The sequence below is a fragment of the Mobula birostris genome, chromosome 5, assembly GCF_030028105.1.
Source record: "Mobula birostris isolate sMobBir1 chromosome 5, sMobBir1.hap1, whole genome shotgun sequence".
NCBI lineage: Eukaryota > Metazoa > Chordata > Chondrichthyes > Myliobatiformes > Myliobatidae > Mobula > Mobula birostris.
The window spans coordinates 170,402,214-170,422,634 of NC_092374.1; the positions used below are offsets into that span (position 1 = coordinate 170,402,214).

General features: G+C 40.7%; 1 protein-coding gene across 3 annotated transcripts in view; it reads left to right on the top strand.

The window, feature by feature from the left end:
• pcca (propionyl-CoA carboxylase subunit alpha) overlaps positions 1-20,421 on the top strand; it is a 495,020-nt gene that overhangs the window by 243,988 nt on the left and 230,611 nt on the right. For all 3 annotated transcript variants that reach the window (XM_072258848.1, XM_072258849.1, XM_072258851.1), the window contains 3 exons: positions 5,613-5,763; positions 13,893-14,036; positions 14,542-14,616. In XM_072258848.1, coding sequence (XP_072114949.1) covers positions 5,613-5,763; positions 13,893-14,036; positions 14,542-14,616 — 370 coding nt within the window. The remainder of the gene's footprint in view (positions 1-5,612; positions 5,764-13,892; positions 14,037-14,541; positions 14,617-20,421) is intronic.

Consider the following 20,421-nt stretch of genomic DNA (forward strand, 5'->3'; position numbering starts at 1 on the left):
TATATTCCAAAGCAACACACACCAAAATGCTGGAGGAACTCAGCAGGTCAGGCAGCATCTTTGAAGTGAATGAACAGTTGGCATTTCGGGCCGAGACCCTTCTTCAGGACTGAGAAGGAAGGGGGAAGGTGTCAGAATAAAAAGGTGGTGGGAGGGGAAGGAGGCTAGCTGGAAGGTGATAGGTGGTTGGGAAATATCAAGGGCTGGAGAAGAAGGGATCTGATAAGAGAGGAGAGTGGACCATAGGAGAAAGGGAAGGAGGAGGGGATCCAGGGGGAAGTAATAGGCAAGTGAGAAGAGGAAAAAGGTCAGAGTGGGGATAAAAGTGAGAAGAATCCAGTTTTAATTTTTATTTCTTCATGTCATCCTAAATCTGCCTCATACCTGGGAAGTGTGGACAATAAATGATAAAAGTGCAATTATATTTATTTGGGTTATGTTATGTGGGGCTGCTGGCATCGTGAATTGTGCTACAGGAGAAGTACTAGAGCTGTTGGGAGTGGTTTAAACTGATATGGCAGGGGGATGAGAACCAGTCTGATAGAGCCGAGGATGAGCCAGCAGGTTTACAAGTAGATGATGGATGTAACATGAATGTAAGGAAGGACAAGCCAATGACTGGGTGCAAATGCAGCGCAGAGAGTTAAATTGTACCACAGAGACAAAATTCAAAAGGGCGAAGAATGCAGGACTGAGGGTACTGTATTTAAATGTGCATAGCATTTGGAATAAGGTGGACAAACCCATGGCACCATTACAGATTGGTCAGGATGACGCGGGCATCAAGGAGTCGTGGCTGAAAGAAAGCCATAGTTGGGAGCTTAACATCAAAGGATATGCTTTGTATTGAAGGACAGGCAGGAAGGCATAGGCAGTGGTGTGGTTCTGTTGGTAAGAGATGGAATTACATCTTTGGAAAGAGGTGACATAGGGTCAGAGGATGTTGAATCTTTGTGGGTGGAGTTATGAAATAGCAGGGGTTAAAAAACCATTATGGGAATCATATATAGGTCTCCAAATAGTAGCCAAGATGTGCGGTAAGATTACAAAGGTTGCTGGAACAGACATGTAATAAGGGTAATGACACAATTGTAATAGGGGATTTCAATATGCAAGGGGATTAGGAAAATCAGGTTGGTGTCAAATCGCAAGAGAGGGATTTGTTGAATGGATATGAGATGGCTTTTTAGAGCAGCTTATGCTTGGGCCTACTTAGGGAAAGGCTATTCTAGATTGGGTGTTGTGTAATAACCCAGATCTTATTAGGGAGCTTCATGTAAAGAAACCCTTAGGCGGCAGTGGTCATAATATGATTGAATTCATACTGCAGTTTGAGAGAGAGAAGCATAAGTCATATGTATCAGTATCGCAATGGAATAAAGGGTATTACAGAGGCATGAGAGAGGAGCTTGCCCAGGTGGATTGGAGGAGGATGCTGGCGTGGATGATGGCAGGGCAGAGATGGCTGAAGTTTCTGGAAAAAGTTCACAAGGCACAGTATAGATATGTCCCACAGAGGAAGAAGTTCTCAAGTAGGAGGGATAGGCAACTGTGGCTGACAAAGGAAGTTGGGAACTGCATAAAAGCCAAGGAAAGAACATGTAAAGTAGGAAAAGTGAATGGAAAGTTAAATGATTGAGAAGCTTTTAAAATCCAGCAAAAGGCAAGTAAAAAAAAAACTATAAGAAGTGAAAAGATGAAATATGAAAGCAGACTAGCCAATAATATAAAGCAGGATACCAGAAGTTTTTTCAGTTATATAAAGGCTAAAAGGGAGGTGAGAGTTGATATTGGACCACTGGAAAATGATGCTGGTGAAGTAGTAATGAGGGACAAAGAAATAGCAGATGAACTTAATGGGTACTTTGCATCTCTCTTCACTTTGGAAGACATTAGCAGAGTGCCAGAGGTCCGTGAGTGTCAGGGAGAAGGAGTGAGTGCCATTGCTATTACAAAGGAAAAAGTGCTGGGCAAATTGAGTGGTCTTAAGGTGGATAAGTCACCTCGGCCAGATGGACCACATCCCAGAGTCCTGAGTTGCTAAAGAGCTAATGGATGCATTGGTCATGATCTTTCAGGAATCACTTGATTCTGGCATGGGTCCTGGAGGACTGGAAAATTGCAAATGTCACTCCACTCCTTAAGAAGGGAGGAAGGCAAAAGAAAGGAAATTATAGGACAGTTAGTGTAATCTGAGAAAGTCTTGGAGTCTATTATTAAGGATGAAGTTTCAAGGTACTTGGAGACTAATGTCAGCATGATTTCTGCGAAGTGAAATTTTGCCTGACAAATCTGTTAGTCTTCTGAGGAAGTAACAAGCAGGGTGGACAAAAGAGAGGCAGTAGATGTCATTTTTTTTTAGATTAGAAAATCTATTTACTTGGATTTTCAGAAAGCATTTGATAAGGTGCCACACATGAGACTGCTTAACAAGATAAAATTCTATGGTGGTACAGGAAGGATACTGGCATGGATAGTGGATGGCTGACAGGCAGGAGGCAGCGAGTGGAAATAAAAGGGACCTTTACTGGTTGGCTGTCAGTGACTAGTGGTGTTCCTCAGGGGTCATTATTGGGACGGCTATTTTTCACATTGTTTGTCAGTGATTTAGATAATGGAACTGATGGCTTTGTGGCAAAGTTTGCGGATGATACGAAGATAGGTGGAGGGGTAGGTAGTGTTGAGGAAGAAATATGCTTGCAGCAGGACTTAGATGAATTGGAAGAATGGTTAAAAAAGTGGCAGATGGAATACAGTGTTTGGAAATGTATGATAGTGTGTTTTGGTAAAAGGAACAATAGTGCAAACTATTGTCTAAATGGGGAGAAGGTTCAAATATTAGAGGTACAGAGGGTCTTAGGAATCCTAGTGCAAGACTTCCTGGAGGTTAATTTACAGGTTGAGTCTGTGGTAAAGAAGGCAAATGCAATGTTGGCATTTATTTCAAGGGGAATAGAATACAAAAGCAAGGAGATAATGCTGAGCCTTTATAAGAGATTGGTCAGGCTGCACTTGGAGTATTGTCAACAATTTTGGACCTCGTATCTCAGAAAGGATGTGTTATCATTGGAGAGAGTCTAGAGGAGATTTATGAAGATGATTCCGGGAATGAAGCGTTTAACAACATATGAGGAGTGTTTGGCAGGTTTGGGCCTGTACTCAGTGGAATTTAGAAGAATGCATGGGGATCTCATTGAAACCTACCAGATGTTGAAAGGACTGGATAGGGTGGATGTGGAGAGGATTTTCCCCTTGGTGGGGGTATCCAGAACTAGAGAGCACAGCCTCAATATTGAGGGGTGGCCCTTTATTACAGAGGTAAGGAAGAATTTTTTTTAGCTAGAGAGTAGTGAATCTGTGGAATGCTCTGCCGTAGACTGTAGTGGAGGCAAAGTCCATCTGAATATTTAAGGCGGAAGTTGATCGTTTCCTGATCGATCACAGCATCAAAGGATATGGCGAGAGGGCAGGTGTATGAGGTTGAGTAGGATCCAGGATCAGCCATGATGGAATGGCGGAGCAGACTCGATGGGCTGAATGGCCTAATTCTTCTCCTTTGTCTTATGGTCTTAAGTACACTAAGGTTCAGAAGATTTTATAGTTTCCTTTCCCACATTCATTTCTCAGGGTAAAGCTTATATTCAGATGTAACGAGGAATGTCTATGAGCATGTTTCAAAGGGGCACTGAATGGGTTTTAGCTTTGCTGTAAGCTCAAAGTCGGGAAATCGATGAGTAGAAGCACTTGTAGTTGGTACTGTCAAAATGTGGGAGCCAGACTGTAGCTAATAATCTGACAATTACAGTGATATATGGGACTAATGTTTTGCATTATATGATTATTTGTAAATTTCAGAGATGCATTTCTTGAGTTTAGGAGAATCTGTGTGTGCTGTTAGGCATTGGAGATTGAGAAAATCATATTCGATACAAACTAACAAACTTTTCCATACAAACTAACAAAGAAAGATGTCCTTAGGTTGTTGTCACAGCTGAAAATTATTTTTGCTCATGATCTTTAATTTCTTTCTTTGCTTATTCTGTGTCTCATTATGCTTCCAATGATGAATAATGTGCTTTAGAAAAACAGCGGAATGTTTTAGTTTTAAGCATTAGAATTTTAAACAGAGGAAGGCATTTCCCCATGTTAGCATATTTGCTGTGATCATTTTCTCTTATAAAATTAATAAAGGTGCTTCTCTTGAGGCATTGAGAAGAGATTTTAAATTAGCACTATATTTACAGCATTGATGTAGGGTGATTTATAAAAAAAAGAAGTTTGTGGCTCTGAACATCAGAAGTTGAAGCACCACGCTGGCAGTTAAATGATGCCTTAATATCAGGAACAGCCTCTCTCACTTGCCTTGAGTGCTCTGCCTTTTTCTCTATTTTTGTGACTAAGCTACAAATGAGCTGAGGAAGGTGGTGGTCCTGTCAAACTTGCAGAGCAAAGGCAGAGATTTTCTTTAAATTACTTCCTTGAATCTTGTTCAGTGAATTATAGACCGTAATGACTTGGTTTCATAATGGGACTTCAGCTTACAAATGTTTCAGTAGTATTGGAAATAGAAGAAAGTGATTGTTAGTTATTGATCAAAGAAGGAAAGCACGATTCTGCTATGCCACCTTTGCAGCCTTGATCTCTGATAAAATTGTTTTTTTATTGTCAATGTGAATACATGGCTCCTCTGTAGAGAGAGTTAAGTGCACCAAGTTTCTGGGAGTTCACATTTCAAATGACCTCATCTAGACCCTTAATATCACCTCCCTGAACAAGAAGGCGCCGTAGCACCTTCACTTGCTAAGAAGATTGAGACAAGCAAAGTTCTTCCTGCACCCCCCCCCCCCCCCACATTTTAACTGGGTTTCACTCGAGCACCGTTAAGAATGTCCTGACAAGTTGCATCTTCATCTGGTATGGTAGCAGTTGAGCATCGGACCAGAAGTCCATACAAAGGACTGTGAGAACAGCTGAGAGGATCATAGGGGTCTCCCTACCATCCATCAGGGACATTTATCAGGAACACTGCAAACTAAGGGCCCTTAATGTTGTTGAGGATCTCACCCATTCATCCAGCATCCTCTTTGACTTTCTACCATCAGGCAAGAGACTACAGTGCTTTAAAAACAAGAACGGCCAGGATGAAAAACAAACAACCCACATGAAAGTTGCTGGTGAACGCAGCAGGCCAGGCAGCATCTCTAGGAAGAGGTACAGTTGACGTTTCGGGCCAAGACCCTTGGTCAGGACTAACTGCAGTGCTTAACACAGCAAGAGAGAAATGATCAGATAATCTATTTTTACCAAAATTCATTGAGGAATAAATATTGGCAAAGGACAGTGTGAAGATCTCCCCTGGTTTCCTTCAAAATAGCTTGGAATCTTTTATATCATCCAAGAAGGCTGACAGTGTATGCCAGACAGTGTTACACCTGACAGCATAGAATTCCCTCACTCCCACTGGCTGATGGGGCTCACCTAGATCAACCAGATGAGTGTCTGGAGGGGGTCTTAAACCATTGTCTTCAGAGGTTGAAGCACAGACCACTGAGTCATTCATTTGTTGCTAAACTCTATTGTGCAAGTCTTCATACATTTATCTTTTATTGCAGTGTTTTTCTAGATCCAGACACCCGAAGAGCCATGGGAGAGCAAGCGGTAGCATTGGCGAAAGCTGTCAATTATTCCTCTGCTGGCACTGTTGAATTCCTCGTGGACTCTAGGAAGAACTTTTATTTCCTAGAAATGAATACTCGACTTCAGGTATAGAAAGATGCTTTTCTTTCTTCCCTTGTGGAGTGATGAATGGTTACCAGAACATTCAGTGGAGAACTGTGGTTTTTATTTAGTCTGTGTGGAGCTTGCACCACAGAGAATATTTAAGTGTTCCCACTACCATTGCACTGACTTTCAAAGAGTCTTCATCTCATGCTCTCAATGTTTATTATTTATTTATTTATATTATTGTTTCTTCTTTTTGCATTTGCACAGTTTGTTGTCTGCAGCACTCTGGTTGAAAGCCCTAGTTTGGTGGGTGTACATTGATTCTGTTACAGTTACTATTCTATAGATTTGTTGAGTAAGAAAATGAATCTCAGGGTTGCATATGGTGATATATATACATTTTGATAATAAAATTTATTTTGAACTTTACTTTGAACGTTGAGTAGTCAAGGCACGAAGCAGGGACACACTTTCAGGGTAAGAGAGATTATACGCATGAGAGGGAGGTAAGAAATAGATGAACATGACTGGGAAGATGAAGAGGAATGGGAAAAGGTGTGTGTGAAGCAAAACACTAGCTTGCATTCTTGGGCTGAATGGTTTGGTTTTATGAGCTGTAAATGCCGTGTAATTGCAGCTACTCTTGCTGTGTGCATTGCATTCCCTGCTTCAAGAAACCTTAAAGACCTTGAGGGGGATACAGTTAAGTGCCACAGAGGGTCCGCAATATGTAGCTTGTCTTTGTGCTTTGATATTTTTCCCACTTGGCAGCCAAAATTTCCCTTAAGATTTTGCAGTACTGAATCCACGCTGTGTTACACTAAAACTGATGCTGGTGTCAGCACTAAGAATCAGGACTTTTTGAAAATGTTTTTCAAGGCCACAGTCTACGTACCTTGCCTAATGAGATCCGTTTGATGGATAACAAAAGTGTATTTTCATGTAAACCGAAAGGAGCAATATTTACGAAGAAGCTTGAAGTTCAATGGTCATTAGGTTTTGCACTAAAATGATAATCTTTCTTCTTAGAATAAGAAAAGAAAGACCATTTTTTCAGGATTAGCACATAAGATAGTTTTCTTAATATTATATCCATCTCTTTAACGATCTCTTGAATTATTTCACAGATAGAAGAATAGTTGAATGTGGGGAGAGCTATGGTAATGATACCAGGGTTTGAAGGACTTGAGAGACTGGAGAAGCTGAGTATTCTTTCTTCCTTGGGCCAGAAAAGGTTTAGCTGCAATTTAACTGAGTAGTTCTACTTCATAGAGTCATAGAGAGAGACAGCGTGGAAGCAGGTCCTACGGACAACCAAGTCTACCTTGACCAACAACAAGCCATTTACTTCAATCCTATGTCAATCCATTTCTTTATATTCTCCTCCCCACACGCCCACTCCCAAGATTCTAGCACTCACCCACACACTAGGGGCAATTTGCAGCAGCCAATTAACATACAGACCTACGTGTCTGTTGCCGGCCAGTGGTGTCGTGGCATCCACACTGGACTTCAAGACGAGTGGTCCTGGGTTCGAATCCAGCCGGCACCTTGTGCTGGGTTCAGCATCAAGCTGGCAACTCAGCCTCCGTAAACAATAGACAAATACTCAAGAAACGGCAAGGTTGCTGCCCGATGTGCCACAAGGTGTGGAAAAGAACGATAACAACGACATGTCTTTAGGAGGAAACTGGAGCAGTAACATGGAGAATGTGAAAACTCCCCATGAGTGGCACTGGAGATCTCTGATGCTCTGAGACAGTGGCATTAATAGCTCTGTCACCGAAAGTTCACAGGTGTTTCTAAAGGAATGGAGAAAACAAACTACTTCCACTGGGAGTTGGGTAAATCAGTAATGCCCTGTTTGAAAGTCAGGGTAAACTAACTTTCAGAAAGCCAAAGAGGAAAGTAATTGAACAGGAGAAATTCACTGGTCTGTGGAGGAGGAAGGGGGAACAGGATTGATTCCAATGCTTTTGAAAAGTCGGCAGAGGCTCAATGGAGCAAATTGATGAACCGTTCTACTGTGATTGAGAATGAATTAGCTTACCTTCATCAGTGTCACTGAATTAATCAGACTATAGATTGTATTCCAATGCAAAATTCTTAAAGAAAAATATGGAAACATAGTGTGGAAAATCAGGAAATAAATCCACACTTACTGACAATTGCTAGCCAATTAGATCTTTCATTGATGTGTATAACAAAGATTATCAAATGTTAATGTGTGTAGATTACCAACTGAGATAGAAGAAATTATGTTGGGAATAAGGGAAAGGTAGCAAAGTTAAATATTTCATGTCTATCTGGAGTGAGTTATGTCATCTGGTTGAATGGTGTCGCAACAACAACTGCTCTCAATGTCAGCAAAACTAAAGAACTGATAGTTGAGTTCAGGAAGGGGAAGGAGGATGAATGTGTGCCAGTCGTCATTTGGGGGAATTGGCTGTGGGGACAGGCATCATCATGGGTGTTCCTGGTCTGTGTGTTAACATATCAGATGACCAATCCTGGGTCTAGCACATAGGTGCAATCAGATGGGAAGGGCACCAGTGTCTCCACTTTCTTCGGAGATTAAGTCAGTCCAGCTTACTATTGAGCACTCTCTTTAAAACAAAACTTCTACAGATGTATTGTTAAAAGCATCCTGACTGGTACGGCAATTCAAATGCATGGGAACGTAAGAAGCTGCAGAGAGTAGTAGACTCTACCTAAACAAATTGGGTACATCCCTCTACATCATCTGCAGTACCTTCAGGAGGCCCTGCTTCAAGAAGGCACTATCTATCATCAAAGAGCTTCACCATCCAGGCCATGCTATCTTCTCACAGCTACAAATGAGCAGGAGGTACAGAAGCCTGAAGTTCAACACCACCAGGGTCAGGAGCAGCTACTGTACTTCTGCTTTCAACCATTCAATTCTGAAACCAACTGTTAAAGCCCTAATCACTACCTCAGTTTAGCACTATGACCACTTTGTATTAAAATGGACTTTTATTTTCTAATTGTAAAAAATGTGTTCAACTATGTTTGTTTAATGCGTTTCTTATGAATGCTGTGTATGTAATAAGAATGCCTGTGATTCTGCTGCATCATTGAACCTGCACATACATGTTCTCATGCATATGACATTGAACTTGACTTTAAGTGCATCATTGATACTTCATCATTGTTTGGATCTAAATCATGGAATCCCTGTCCAGTGTAGTGTGAGGGCTGCCTTCCTCGGAAGGACAACAGTGGCTTGCCACCAACTTCTCAAGGACACTTAAAAATGGAAAATAGACCCAGTTTATGAAAATGAAATGTATAAGAAAAAATTGTTTGTGTTTTTTGACATTGTAAACAGCAATACAGATAAAACTGGTTCAGATGTTGTGATGTGGTTTGGTGTAATAACTTATTGTGGCACACAAAATCAGAGGGCAGCATATTGGGCTGATATTATGGTGGATGTTGTGAATTAGTTAACATTTGGTAGAGAGAAGGAGTAAATGGGTGAATTTTGGGTTGGGAGGCTTATAGGATGCTGCAGGGATTAGTGCCGGGGTTTCATCTGTTCAAAATTTACATCAGTGATTTGAATGAGCGGACCAAGTGTAATTGTACAGGTTTGTTGCTGATACAGAGTTTGGATTCTGAAGAAGATGCAGAGATGCTTCAGGTTAAGTGGTTGATGTCAGATGCAATATTGCCTGGTCATCCACTGTACTAGAAAAAAAATGTACACTTAGTGAGAAATGGAAATGTGTTGATGTTCGGAGGCACCTGATTGTCCTTGTGAAGCTGGTCACTGAAAGTCAACATGTGGCTACATCAGTAGATAGGCAAACAGCATTTTTATCTGAATTTGAGAGCAGAAAGAAAGATTTCTCATTCCATTTATATAGGAGATCTGTTGAGACTACAGCTGGAATATTTTGATATTAATATCAAGCCTGAATCCTTCACCAGAAAGAATGTACTGGTGAAGTGGAGTGTGCACAAAGGTTCAGCTGATTGATTCCTGGGATGTTGGATTTGTTATATGAAGAGGATTAAACACACCAGATCCATGCTCTCTGAAGTTTAGAAGAATGAGATGTGATCTCATGGAGGCATACAATATTCTTTAGGGTCATAATAAACTGGACGTGAGGATGATGTTTCTCTAGGGTAGTGTCTCGAACCATTTGTGACTAAAGAATTGCCCATTTAGGACAGGTCTGAGAAAATTTATTCATTCATAGTATAATGAATATTTTCTGTATTCTCTGTCCATAAAGACTGGACGCTTAGTCACTGTGTGTTCTCAAGAGTTTCGATGTTAAGGAAACCAAGTATGGGCAGATGGGCAGGAAATTGGCACAGAGTAAAAGATCATTCATAGTTTTATTGGATAGTAAAGTGAGCATGAGGGACCAAGTATCCTAGTGCTTTTATTTCTCATGTTTGCCCATGTCTCTCAAAGGCACTATTTATTTGACCGATGTTTTTCAAAACTAGGGTTACCCTCCCATCAACTGTGTAAAGAAGCACAAAATGCTGGAGGAACTTCGAAGGGTCACGGCCCAAAATGGCGACTGTATTTTTTTTCCATGGATGCTGCCTGGCCTGCTGAATTCCTCCAGCATTTTGTGTGTGTTGCTTGGAAGTCTCTGCAGATTTTCTCTTGTGTGTAAGTAACTGTGGGTTCCAGAAGCTAATGACGTTGAATACAGGAGAACATCCAATCGCTGAGGGATTAGTGAGCTAAAAGCTCTTCTACTCTCTCAGCTGGACAGTGAGTGCTTTGGCAGTGCTTTGTAGAAAAATAAGGGAAATTCTCTTCATGGTCATGATCAACATTTAATTCTTATTCGACATAGACAGAAATTCAGAATTAATTGCTGTTTCTCTGTCACTGTGGATGACGGAAACATCAGCATGCAGAAGAAGAGGGGTGAGAAGATGTGTTTGTATGCAGCTATAGTCATAGTCATGCTTTATCGATCCCGGGGGAAATTGGTTTTCGTTACAGTTGCACCATAAATAATTAAATAGTAGTATGTAAATTATGCCAGGAAATAAGTCCAGGACCAGCCTATTGGCTGAGGGTGTCTGACCCTCCATGGGAGGAGTTGTAAAGTTTGATGGCCACAGGCAGGAATGGCTTCCCATGACATTCTGTGTTGCATCTCGGTGGAATGAGTCTCTGGCTGAATGTACTCCTGTGCCCAACCAGTCCATTATGTAGTGGATGGGAAACATTGACCAAGATGGCATGCAACTTAGACAGCATCCTCTTTTCAGATACCACTGTCAGAGAGTCCAGTTCCATCCCCACAACATCACTGGCCTTACGAATGAGTTTGCTGATTCTGTTGGTGTCTGCTACCCTCAGCCTGCTGCCCCAGCACACAACAGCAAACATGATCGCACAGACTTGTAGAACATCCTCAGCATCGTCCAGCAGATGTTATCTGCAGTGCGTTGGCTCGAGGGGTAGTGGAAGCAAATTCAGGAGCATTTTTTCTAAAGAGATCTTGATAAATATTGGAAAGGGAAAATTTTATAAAGCTTTGAAGAAAGACTACAGACAGTACAACTGGTTGTATAACTTCTCGTTCTTGTTTACTCACTTGCTCACTTATTTTTTTTCTTTCTTTCATTCTATTCTTCATTTGAAACCAGACTTTCACGAATTCTGCTAGCTGCTGCTCTGTCTCTGATTGCCATTATATAGTGACTTTTCTCCTTAATTTTTCAACCTTTTTTGTGGCATTTGGTTGGTAGACATGGACAATTATGACAATTTTAATCACCCATCTTATTCAGGGGATGAAGTCAGGAATCAAATGGAGCTGTGGGGGCTCCATCACTGAGGTTATTCAAGTCATTAGATATTTGTCATTCAGGACAGCATTGCTGAAGTAACAGCTCTGTCTCGATCTGAATGGAGAAGATGTAGGAGGCTGAATGACCTGTTCCTGCTTCTAACTCTTCTTAAGCAAATTTGAAAATTATCGTAAGTGTAAAATAACACAATGAACATTTTTAAAATCAAAAATTTGTCTTAAATCATGCAAATCTCTTACTATCTCTTCTTTCAGTTAGTCCTGACGAAGGGTCTCGGCCCGAAACGTCGGCTGTACCTCTTCCTATAGATGCTGCCTGGCCTGCTGCGTTCATCAGCATTTTTTGTGGGTGTTGCTTGAAATTCCAGCATCTACAGATTTCCTCATCTTTGCGTTTTTAAATTTAAATGTTGTTCTTTTATTGAAGTAGAGTTGGAGCTTAAGTGAGAACAATCCTGGCCCAGTGTTCCTGAGCTGATTCTCCAGCAACAGTACTGGAGAATCTCAGCAAGTTCGTGCTCCCCCTTTGGGAGCTAAGGAACAAAAATGCCAGCAGGAATCTCCTCAAAAATTCCATGCATGCATACACTGAAGTCCTGAACCTGCTGCCAGTTCACTGCTGAACAGCTGGCTAAAGGCAGTCAAACCCAAACTGGTATATTACATCCTGGACAATGAGTTTCAGGAGGTTGTTGGATCCCTAAGTCTGTTCACTCAAACCCTCGAAAATGGAACTTTCAGTAGTGTCACTTGATCATGATTAGGAGCTGGAGCCTTGGCTGTTTTCTATCCTTTTAATATGTATGGCTCCAAAATTACACTCACAAGAGGACCCCCGGAGCATTGGCTCTGAAGACTTCATGTAGCAATGTCATAGCCAGTTAGCAGATTTTGACAGAAAATTTCTTTCGTCTTCTACTCTGGCATTCATTTTTTAAATGTACTTTATTCGACCAGCTCAGGCTAACTGCGAAAAATAGAGCCATAAAGATACAGAAACCCACGCACAGCCTTTATAAGGACTTGGTGTCACAATTAAAATGTACATACGAGCTGTTGAACCGAATTGTCAAAGCAAACAAGAGGGCTTGTGATTGTACTTGTCATGTGCAGCATTTGGATTGCAAAGAAGATAGCTTTATTGTGGTCAAAATTGCCCAAATTGACTGCTGTTGACCGATCACTGTATGAATGAAATGCTTGTGCATGTCCCACAGTCCCATTTGCCAGATTTACACAGTACAAACTGTTTGCTCTTTAAGTAATGACTTTTATTAGAAAAATGTCAAAGTGTCAGTTAATTATGATGAAAATTTGTCTGGAATAAAAGCCTTACTGAGTTAATTGCACCATCTGCTTTGTATATACTGAGCTGGTCTCTGCTGAAATCACCCAGTAAACAAGTGTCTGGTAGCATTATGCTAGACATTAAAAATGGTCACACCAGAGTTCCACCTGGGTGTCAGCAAATTCATGTACCCAGAAAAACCTACAATGAATTTTATTTGCAAAGTGTTATTTGAGATAAAGCCACCCGTTTACGTGACTTTCACTATGAAGATAAGATGCATGTAGTTCTTTCCCTCTCTGCTATATCAATCCTGATTGAGGTTGGAGACATGGACTGACCGGTATGTGTATTCAGGCTGGGTATTCCCCTAACAGCATCGTGCGAAGCTGTTAGCAGCAATTTGCTGATAGCAGAATGACTGCATTGGTTCAGCCCAGCTATTGTGCATGCTAAGCACTACACAGTTTAGTCTGGAGGGAAAAAAAACCTGAAGGATCCATCTGCTCATTTCTGCTGCACTGGGTTGATGTAAGATTACATTAATCTGGTTGCTTGTCAGGACAGGTTAGGGAAAGCAGGCAAATGGGGGGAGATTTAGGATGCATTGTTCATCAGGAAATTGCAATGTCCTTCAGAGCACACAAGTTACAGTGCAGGTTTACAACCAATACTAAAGACAGACTCTTAAAACCGGATTTTTTAGCTTTGTATATGATATATGTTGTACGAAGGTGTGTCTGTGGAAGGCAGTCTGTTGTGAGAATACGAGGTGTGAGAGGAAACGTGTGTGTCTTTGAGGGAGTGTTGCATGTGTCTGTATGTGAGCTGTGTCGCGTGTGCTGTGTTTGGCTTTGTGTTTGTGAGTGACTTGTATCTGTGTTTGCAGCGGTGTGTGTGTGTGTGTGTGTGTTCAATCCGTTATGCGTTCATTTAAAGTGTCCATTATGAGAGGAGGATCAGTAGCCAGAATCTTGTCCTAGGTTTGCGAGCTCCGGCACTTTTCAGTTTTGTGTAGATTTTCTTCTTTCACCCTTAATGACTGGCAATTTGTGACCTTGCAGGTTGAGCATCCTGTCACTGAATGCATTACTGGCCTGGACCTGGTCCAAGAAATGATCCGTGTTGCCAAGGGTTACCCACTTTGCCACAAGCAAGCTGATATTCCCATCAATGGCTGGGCAATTGAATGCAGAGTGTATGCAGAGGTAAATTTTAGTTGGCACCAGAATTCCTGCCAAATGCTCCCTGGTGGATTTAGGGCTGGGGTAGGATTGTTTAGCCATTCCGTTGGAATGTAAAATTGCAAAGCAATTCAAGGATGTTAGATGATGCATGTTGGACAATGGCTACCCCTCCCCCAGCCTCGCCAAACTTTGGCACTTTTCCTCCCAAACAAAGACCCTTGGTTAATTGCCTATGACATCCTGAAGGCTTTGTGCTGTTGCTCTGTTGTCCTTTAAGGCACACCAATAATTTTGCAACTTGTTATGCTAATCAGGAAACCCAAAGCAAACCTTTTGAATGGTTGAGGTGTTTATTGGTCATTTGCTTGGTGATAAAAATAAGAAAAAAGGACCCAAGTGCTATTTAATGTCCTAAGTGATCAAAAATAGCCTCATCAATGGTTTCAGTGTGTATACACAGCTAACCTTGTTTCCTGTGTTTTATTTTGAAGTTAATGCTTCCTCTTGTTTGAACTTCCTTTTCTAGGATCCCTACAAATCCTTCGGACTGCCTTCAGTTGGGCGCCTCTCTCAGTATGAAGAGCCATTACACGTGCCCTGCGTAAGTTATCTGAATAACCACGATGTTTGCTGAGCAGCTGTTGATGTAATCCTCGGCTGTTTTTTGTATATTTAAACAAAGTCAGTTCTGACATCTCAGCATGATATGAAAACATTAGAAACTCCTTCATTCAATTTTCCAATCTAAACAAGAAACACAAAAAGGTAAGGCACGTTTAACAAATGCTGGAGATATGGATAGAAAATTAAAGATTACTCAACACAATTGAATTTTTTTTAAACACTGGTTTGTGATCACCAGGTGATTTCAGTACGGACAGTAGTTTAATCTGGGTAGAAGCAAATACTATGAAAGGTCATGGCGTCTTAGCTTCACTTAAGTGAGCTGTGCTTGTAACTGTTTGGCTGCTCATCATCACAAGTGAAACTCAAAAGAAAATCTACTTAGCCGGTTCCTGGGATGTGACAGTTATTCTATTGTCAGAGCCAAGGAAGTTAAATGTATGTACGAGAAATTCTGCAGATGCTGGAAATTCAAAGCAACACACACAAAATGCTGGAGGAACTCAGCAGGTCAGGCAGCGTCTATGGAAATGAATAAACAGTTGAAATCTTGGGCTGAGACCTTTCTTCAGAAATTCTTAGATGTTTAGTGAAGTTTATTGTTGTCATAGACATATAAATAGACATATATATAGACATATAGACATACAGGGTATAAATGCCATTAAAATTAGCTTTTTACAGCAGCAGCACAGTACATGACAAATATAAACAAACATACAGTAAATTATACATGTGTGCAAAATAGACATAATGACACGAGTGAAAGATTGAGAGAGAAAAAAGTCTGAGGTCATGTTTTTCAGATCAACTCAAGAACCTGATGGCAATGGGGAAGATGTTGTTGAACCTTGTGGTGTGCTTCCTGCTTGATGGCAGTATCAAGAAGAAGGCATGGCATGGCCGGGATGGTGGGGGTCCTTGATGATGGACATCACCTTCCTGAAACATCACCAGTTGCAGATCTCCTCGATGGTGGGGAGGGTTGTGCTGTGATGGAACTGGCTGAGTCTACTACTCTCTGTAACTTCTTGCTTTCCCATGCAATGGGGTTCACATACCAGACTGTGATGCAGCCGGTTGGAATGCTTTCAACTGTACATCTGTTGAAATGTGTTAGTGTCTTCAATCGCATTAGAAATCTCTTTAAACTTCTAAGAAAGTAGAACTAAGATATCAACAGTATGTCTTGGTGCCAGGACATGTCCTCCAAGATGTTGACACTTGGGATCTTGAAGTTGTTCACCCTTTCCACTGCAGACCTTCAATAAGGGGATTGGTATGTCTTTACCTAACTTCACCTTCCTAAGGTCCACAATCAGCTTAGAAGAATGGGGGATGACATTATTGAAACACAAAATCCTGAGGAGATATGATGGGGTAGATGTTAAGATGTTTCCACTTGTGGGAGAATCTCAAATGTGGGGAATAGTTACAAGATTAGGGAGTGGTCGTTTAAAACTGAGGTGCTTGGGGATTTCTCACAGAGACTGGTGAATATCATGAGTTTGGCATCCTCAGAGGTTAGATGATTTGGAAGAACTTAGAGAAAGCAGGTGCATTTTGAAAGATGAGAAACGAGAGCTTTGGGAAACTGGCATAGAGGAGTAGATACAAGATCCGTGGCAGGTCACCCATGATCGTTGACGGTGGGTCAGGTTTGAGGGGCAGAGTGGCCAATTCATGTTTCTAATGTTCTTTTGGTATTTTGAGTCCCTCCATAGTTCTTTTAATTAGTCATCCACCGCTCACAAAACTTGCCACACTCTCTGAGCTGACAGAGTGAGATTTTGGCAGGTATGTTCTTTTAGGAGCTTCTATTGAACCTAACTGAGATTTCATAGACCCATGACCTTCATATGACAGGAGGACTGGAGTACAGGAGTTAAAAGGTATGCTGCTACTCTCCACTCTCCTTGTTTGACCTGGAAGGTGGGCCATTGCTGAGAACCACAAAGGATATATTGGTCTTGGAAGGAGACCAACCAAAATGGTGCGAGATTCCTGAAGTTAAGTTACAAGAAGAAATTGTAGCCTGACTTCCCAGTCTGAGCTAATGACACCCAATCACATTGGTTGTGTCATTTATTATGACAATAGTTTCTTGTCAATGAAGTGATTGTGTTGGGAGAATCTATACGGGCCACAATAATTTAGCTAGTATTACTGAGATTATCATTGTCATGATATGATTGGGTCAGGTTGGAAATGCATGAGTTCTAGGGTCAGAATCAGAATGAGGTTTAATATCAGTGACGTATGTCATGAAATTTGTTGTTTTGCTACAGCAGTACATTAAAAAACGCTATAAATTTTATATATATACATATATATATATATGTTTCATGGAAATTGATATAAAGGTATAAAAAGGACAAACTGAGTAACACATTGTGTATTTAAATGAAATACAGAGCACATTAGAACACTAGCAATACTAATGCAGTACTATAAAACTGTGTATTAGTTCCTAATACTTATTGATGGAGGAATTCGTTCACTTTGCGTTCAATATTCCCTCTCATTTATAGTGACCAATGTGTGCAAAAATCTTGTGCCGTGTAATTTTTTACCCAGTGACGACAACACGTGTTAACTGAATTTTATATATAGAATTATTCATTTAAACAGCTAGGAAAACACTGTCAATAAGAACTTTGATCTCCTCTGGGTTTGAGTTTTTTCGCTGTCATTCATCTGCACTCGCACAAGATGTATGTAGAAGGCCTGCAGTGGGTAATGAAGGATTTTCTCGCTAGAGCTTTTGCGCACCGTCCATATGTGATTTACTTACTAAATGATGTTTCAAAGTCAAGTTTCCAAATATCACTCCACTTCTTCCCACATGGAAATTCTCAAGCAACTTTTTCATTGCAACGCTACATGCAGATAACCACCAGTTTCTGTATTGGACATAAATATTTCTCGTAGCTGCAGGTTCGTGACCTCATGAGCTTTCAGTGTAGCAGTTTCTACTGTTTCATTAAGCCATTCCGCTTTAAGTGAACTAACAGTTCTTTTGTGCTTTACACCCTTTGTTTCTGGCAACATAGTGGTTCAATAATTTCTTCAATAAAAACAGTATAATAAGACAGTTCTAAAATCTGCAGATAAATCATCAGAAAATCCACATTATTAAACACTCTCTGCATCAGAAAACAGAAAAGGAAATGTGATTGTGTACGATCATGAAATATAGTTAACATGCCAAGAAGGTAGAGGGTGACAACCTTTTGTGTGCAGCTTAAATTCTCTTTTGTGCTAGTAGCAAAAGATGTGTACATGCACACACCTTAGAGGGAACGTTGCACGATCTTTTGACTGTAAATGAACAAAATCAGTGCAGGCACCTACTGCAGATAATGGACTGCCTTCACACAATGCTCATGACAATGACATCCTCCAAATCTTCATTTTCATTGTACATTAAAGATGATTGTTGATACCTTCAAATTCTTCATAGTTTCTAACTGGTTAAAATAGTGAAATAGTTTCATTTTCGTTTCCAGTCATTTCTGGCATCCCTAAGTCTGAATGCTTGAAACTGCAGTGAACAAAACAGTTCTGAATTGTCCTACTGTTTACTTCTTGTCAGCTATCAGTGACAAAATCACCTTTTTTTTAACACAATCAGATGCAACAGACGCTATTTACAAACTGTTTATTCTTAGTATAGTACAGTGTCTAATGTTCACACAAGTGCACGCGACTGACACTAGCTAGAAACTATTCAGCAACTGTCTCCTGTCTCAATTAAGCAGCACAGCGTATACACACACACAGAAGACATACAAGTAAGTAGTCAAAAGAGAGCAAAAATAGTGAGGTCAGGTTTGGATTGGGCAGGTTGGATCCTAATTTTATATTGCACCCTCCAGTGTTGCTTTCTCTGCAATTTGTAGGTATTACAAGTGATTTGATTTAAGTTTTCATTATATTTAGCCTGGATAGGTAATAACTATTTGCTCTTTGGGAAGTTTGGGATTAGGGAGCGGAATTTAAAATTGCTAACAGATCTTTCAGGAGTGAAGTTTAAAAAAAATCTCTAAATACAGAGTGGATCAAAAATTTGGAAGGAATTTCCACAAAGGCCATTTGGTATTGAATTGATGTAATCTTATCTCTAAGACTGATGAATATTTATTAACCAAAAGGAAAACAAACAAAATTGGTTATACTGTGTAGAGTTGCATCACAGGTCATCGAGGACAGGCTGAAGACCAAATGGCTTCCTTCTATTAGTCTTTTTGGAGTATTCCGGGATAGATGAGTTGACCAGTTGATACTGCAGCCGCTTAAATATTGCAACTCATCATTCACTTAAGCGCAGAGCTTGGTTTGAACTGTGATTCTAAGTTAAAATATGATGTGAGTAAAGCCCAAAGCTTCAACTGAGCTAATTAAAAAAAAAATTTATGAGATACAACAAGGATTCCATTTTGCCATTCTAGTTTATGGTTGTTTTCAGACATTACCTGCAGCAAAGCAACTTGGGCTTTATTGATTGACGTTTCGGGCTGAGACCCTTCGTCAGGACCTGACGAAGGGTCTCGGCCCGAAACGTCGACTGCACCTCTTCCTAGAGATGCTGTCTGGCCTGCTGCGTTCACCAGCAACTTTGATGTGTGTTGCTTGAATTTCCAGCATCTGCAGAATTCCTGTTGTTTGGGCTTTATTAGCTGAATTTGCTTAATCAAGATTTCACTTTTGGTCTTACACTGGGAATTTGGAAATCTGGGTACAGTTTTCCCTAGGCTATGTTAGCACAGTATAGGTGGTGTTTGCATGCCATGTCCCTACCGATCTCCCCGTGGTAGCACTAGACTTCCTTATCTTCCCTGACTTTAAAGAGTTAGAATTAAATCTAAGAGTCCTTTTGATGAGTGAAGGTTCAGGAAAATACAGCAGTGGCCTTTTCTGGGAAGTGTGCAAGTGTATGGAGTTTTGCCTTTTGCCTCTAGATAAAATGATGTCAAACCTTTTGCCCTTGCAAGTTTTGCAATTTGCAGTTTTTAAAACATACAACCTGTTGAAAGTGCAAGTGATAATGGACATATTCTACCCCCTACAGCTCCTGTTCCACCAAATCCTCCTTCAATTAATGCTGCAGCAGGAGTTTTATGTAATAACACTTAGGCTTGTAAGACATCAGCATATAGAAAAAAACAATTAAAATGCCTTAAATGTTATGCGTACTGCTGTTATTTGCTTGTGTGAATGTTGCTTGTCAGCTAAATGGACCAAGGAACAGATAGCGTGATTGGGTGCAGGGGAGTGCACAATAAGCTTTGTCTATCATTATTGCTGAGAGCAATCAAATTGATGCCAGCGGGACAGTAGACGCTGTTGACAGCTGTAATTATATATCTCCATGGTGATCACTTTTGGCCTGTCACGAGGGCCTGCAAGCCCCCCCTCCAGCCCTCCCCCCCCCCCGCAACCATTTAATCAGATTGTTCTGTCACTTGTCAGGTAAACGAGGCAGACGGGGAGTAGTGCTTAGGGGAGAGGTGGAGAATGATGGGTGGGGAGATGCCTGATAGCTTCACATGGCTTGTCAGGGTACCGATAAGCAGAATTTTTAATTACACTGGAGGCTTGAGAACATTGCTAAACAGATTATGTTGAGTGGGATCTGACATTTGTTCAGCTCTTCTGTTATCTTCATTCTGTTTCATATCAATAATGTGACAGTTATTTTTCATGTGAGAAGTTTTGACAAGTGGCTTATTGTACAACACATTTAACTTTGCTCATTTGTAAGTCATAGCTAGTAGTTTGT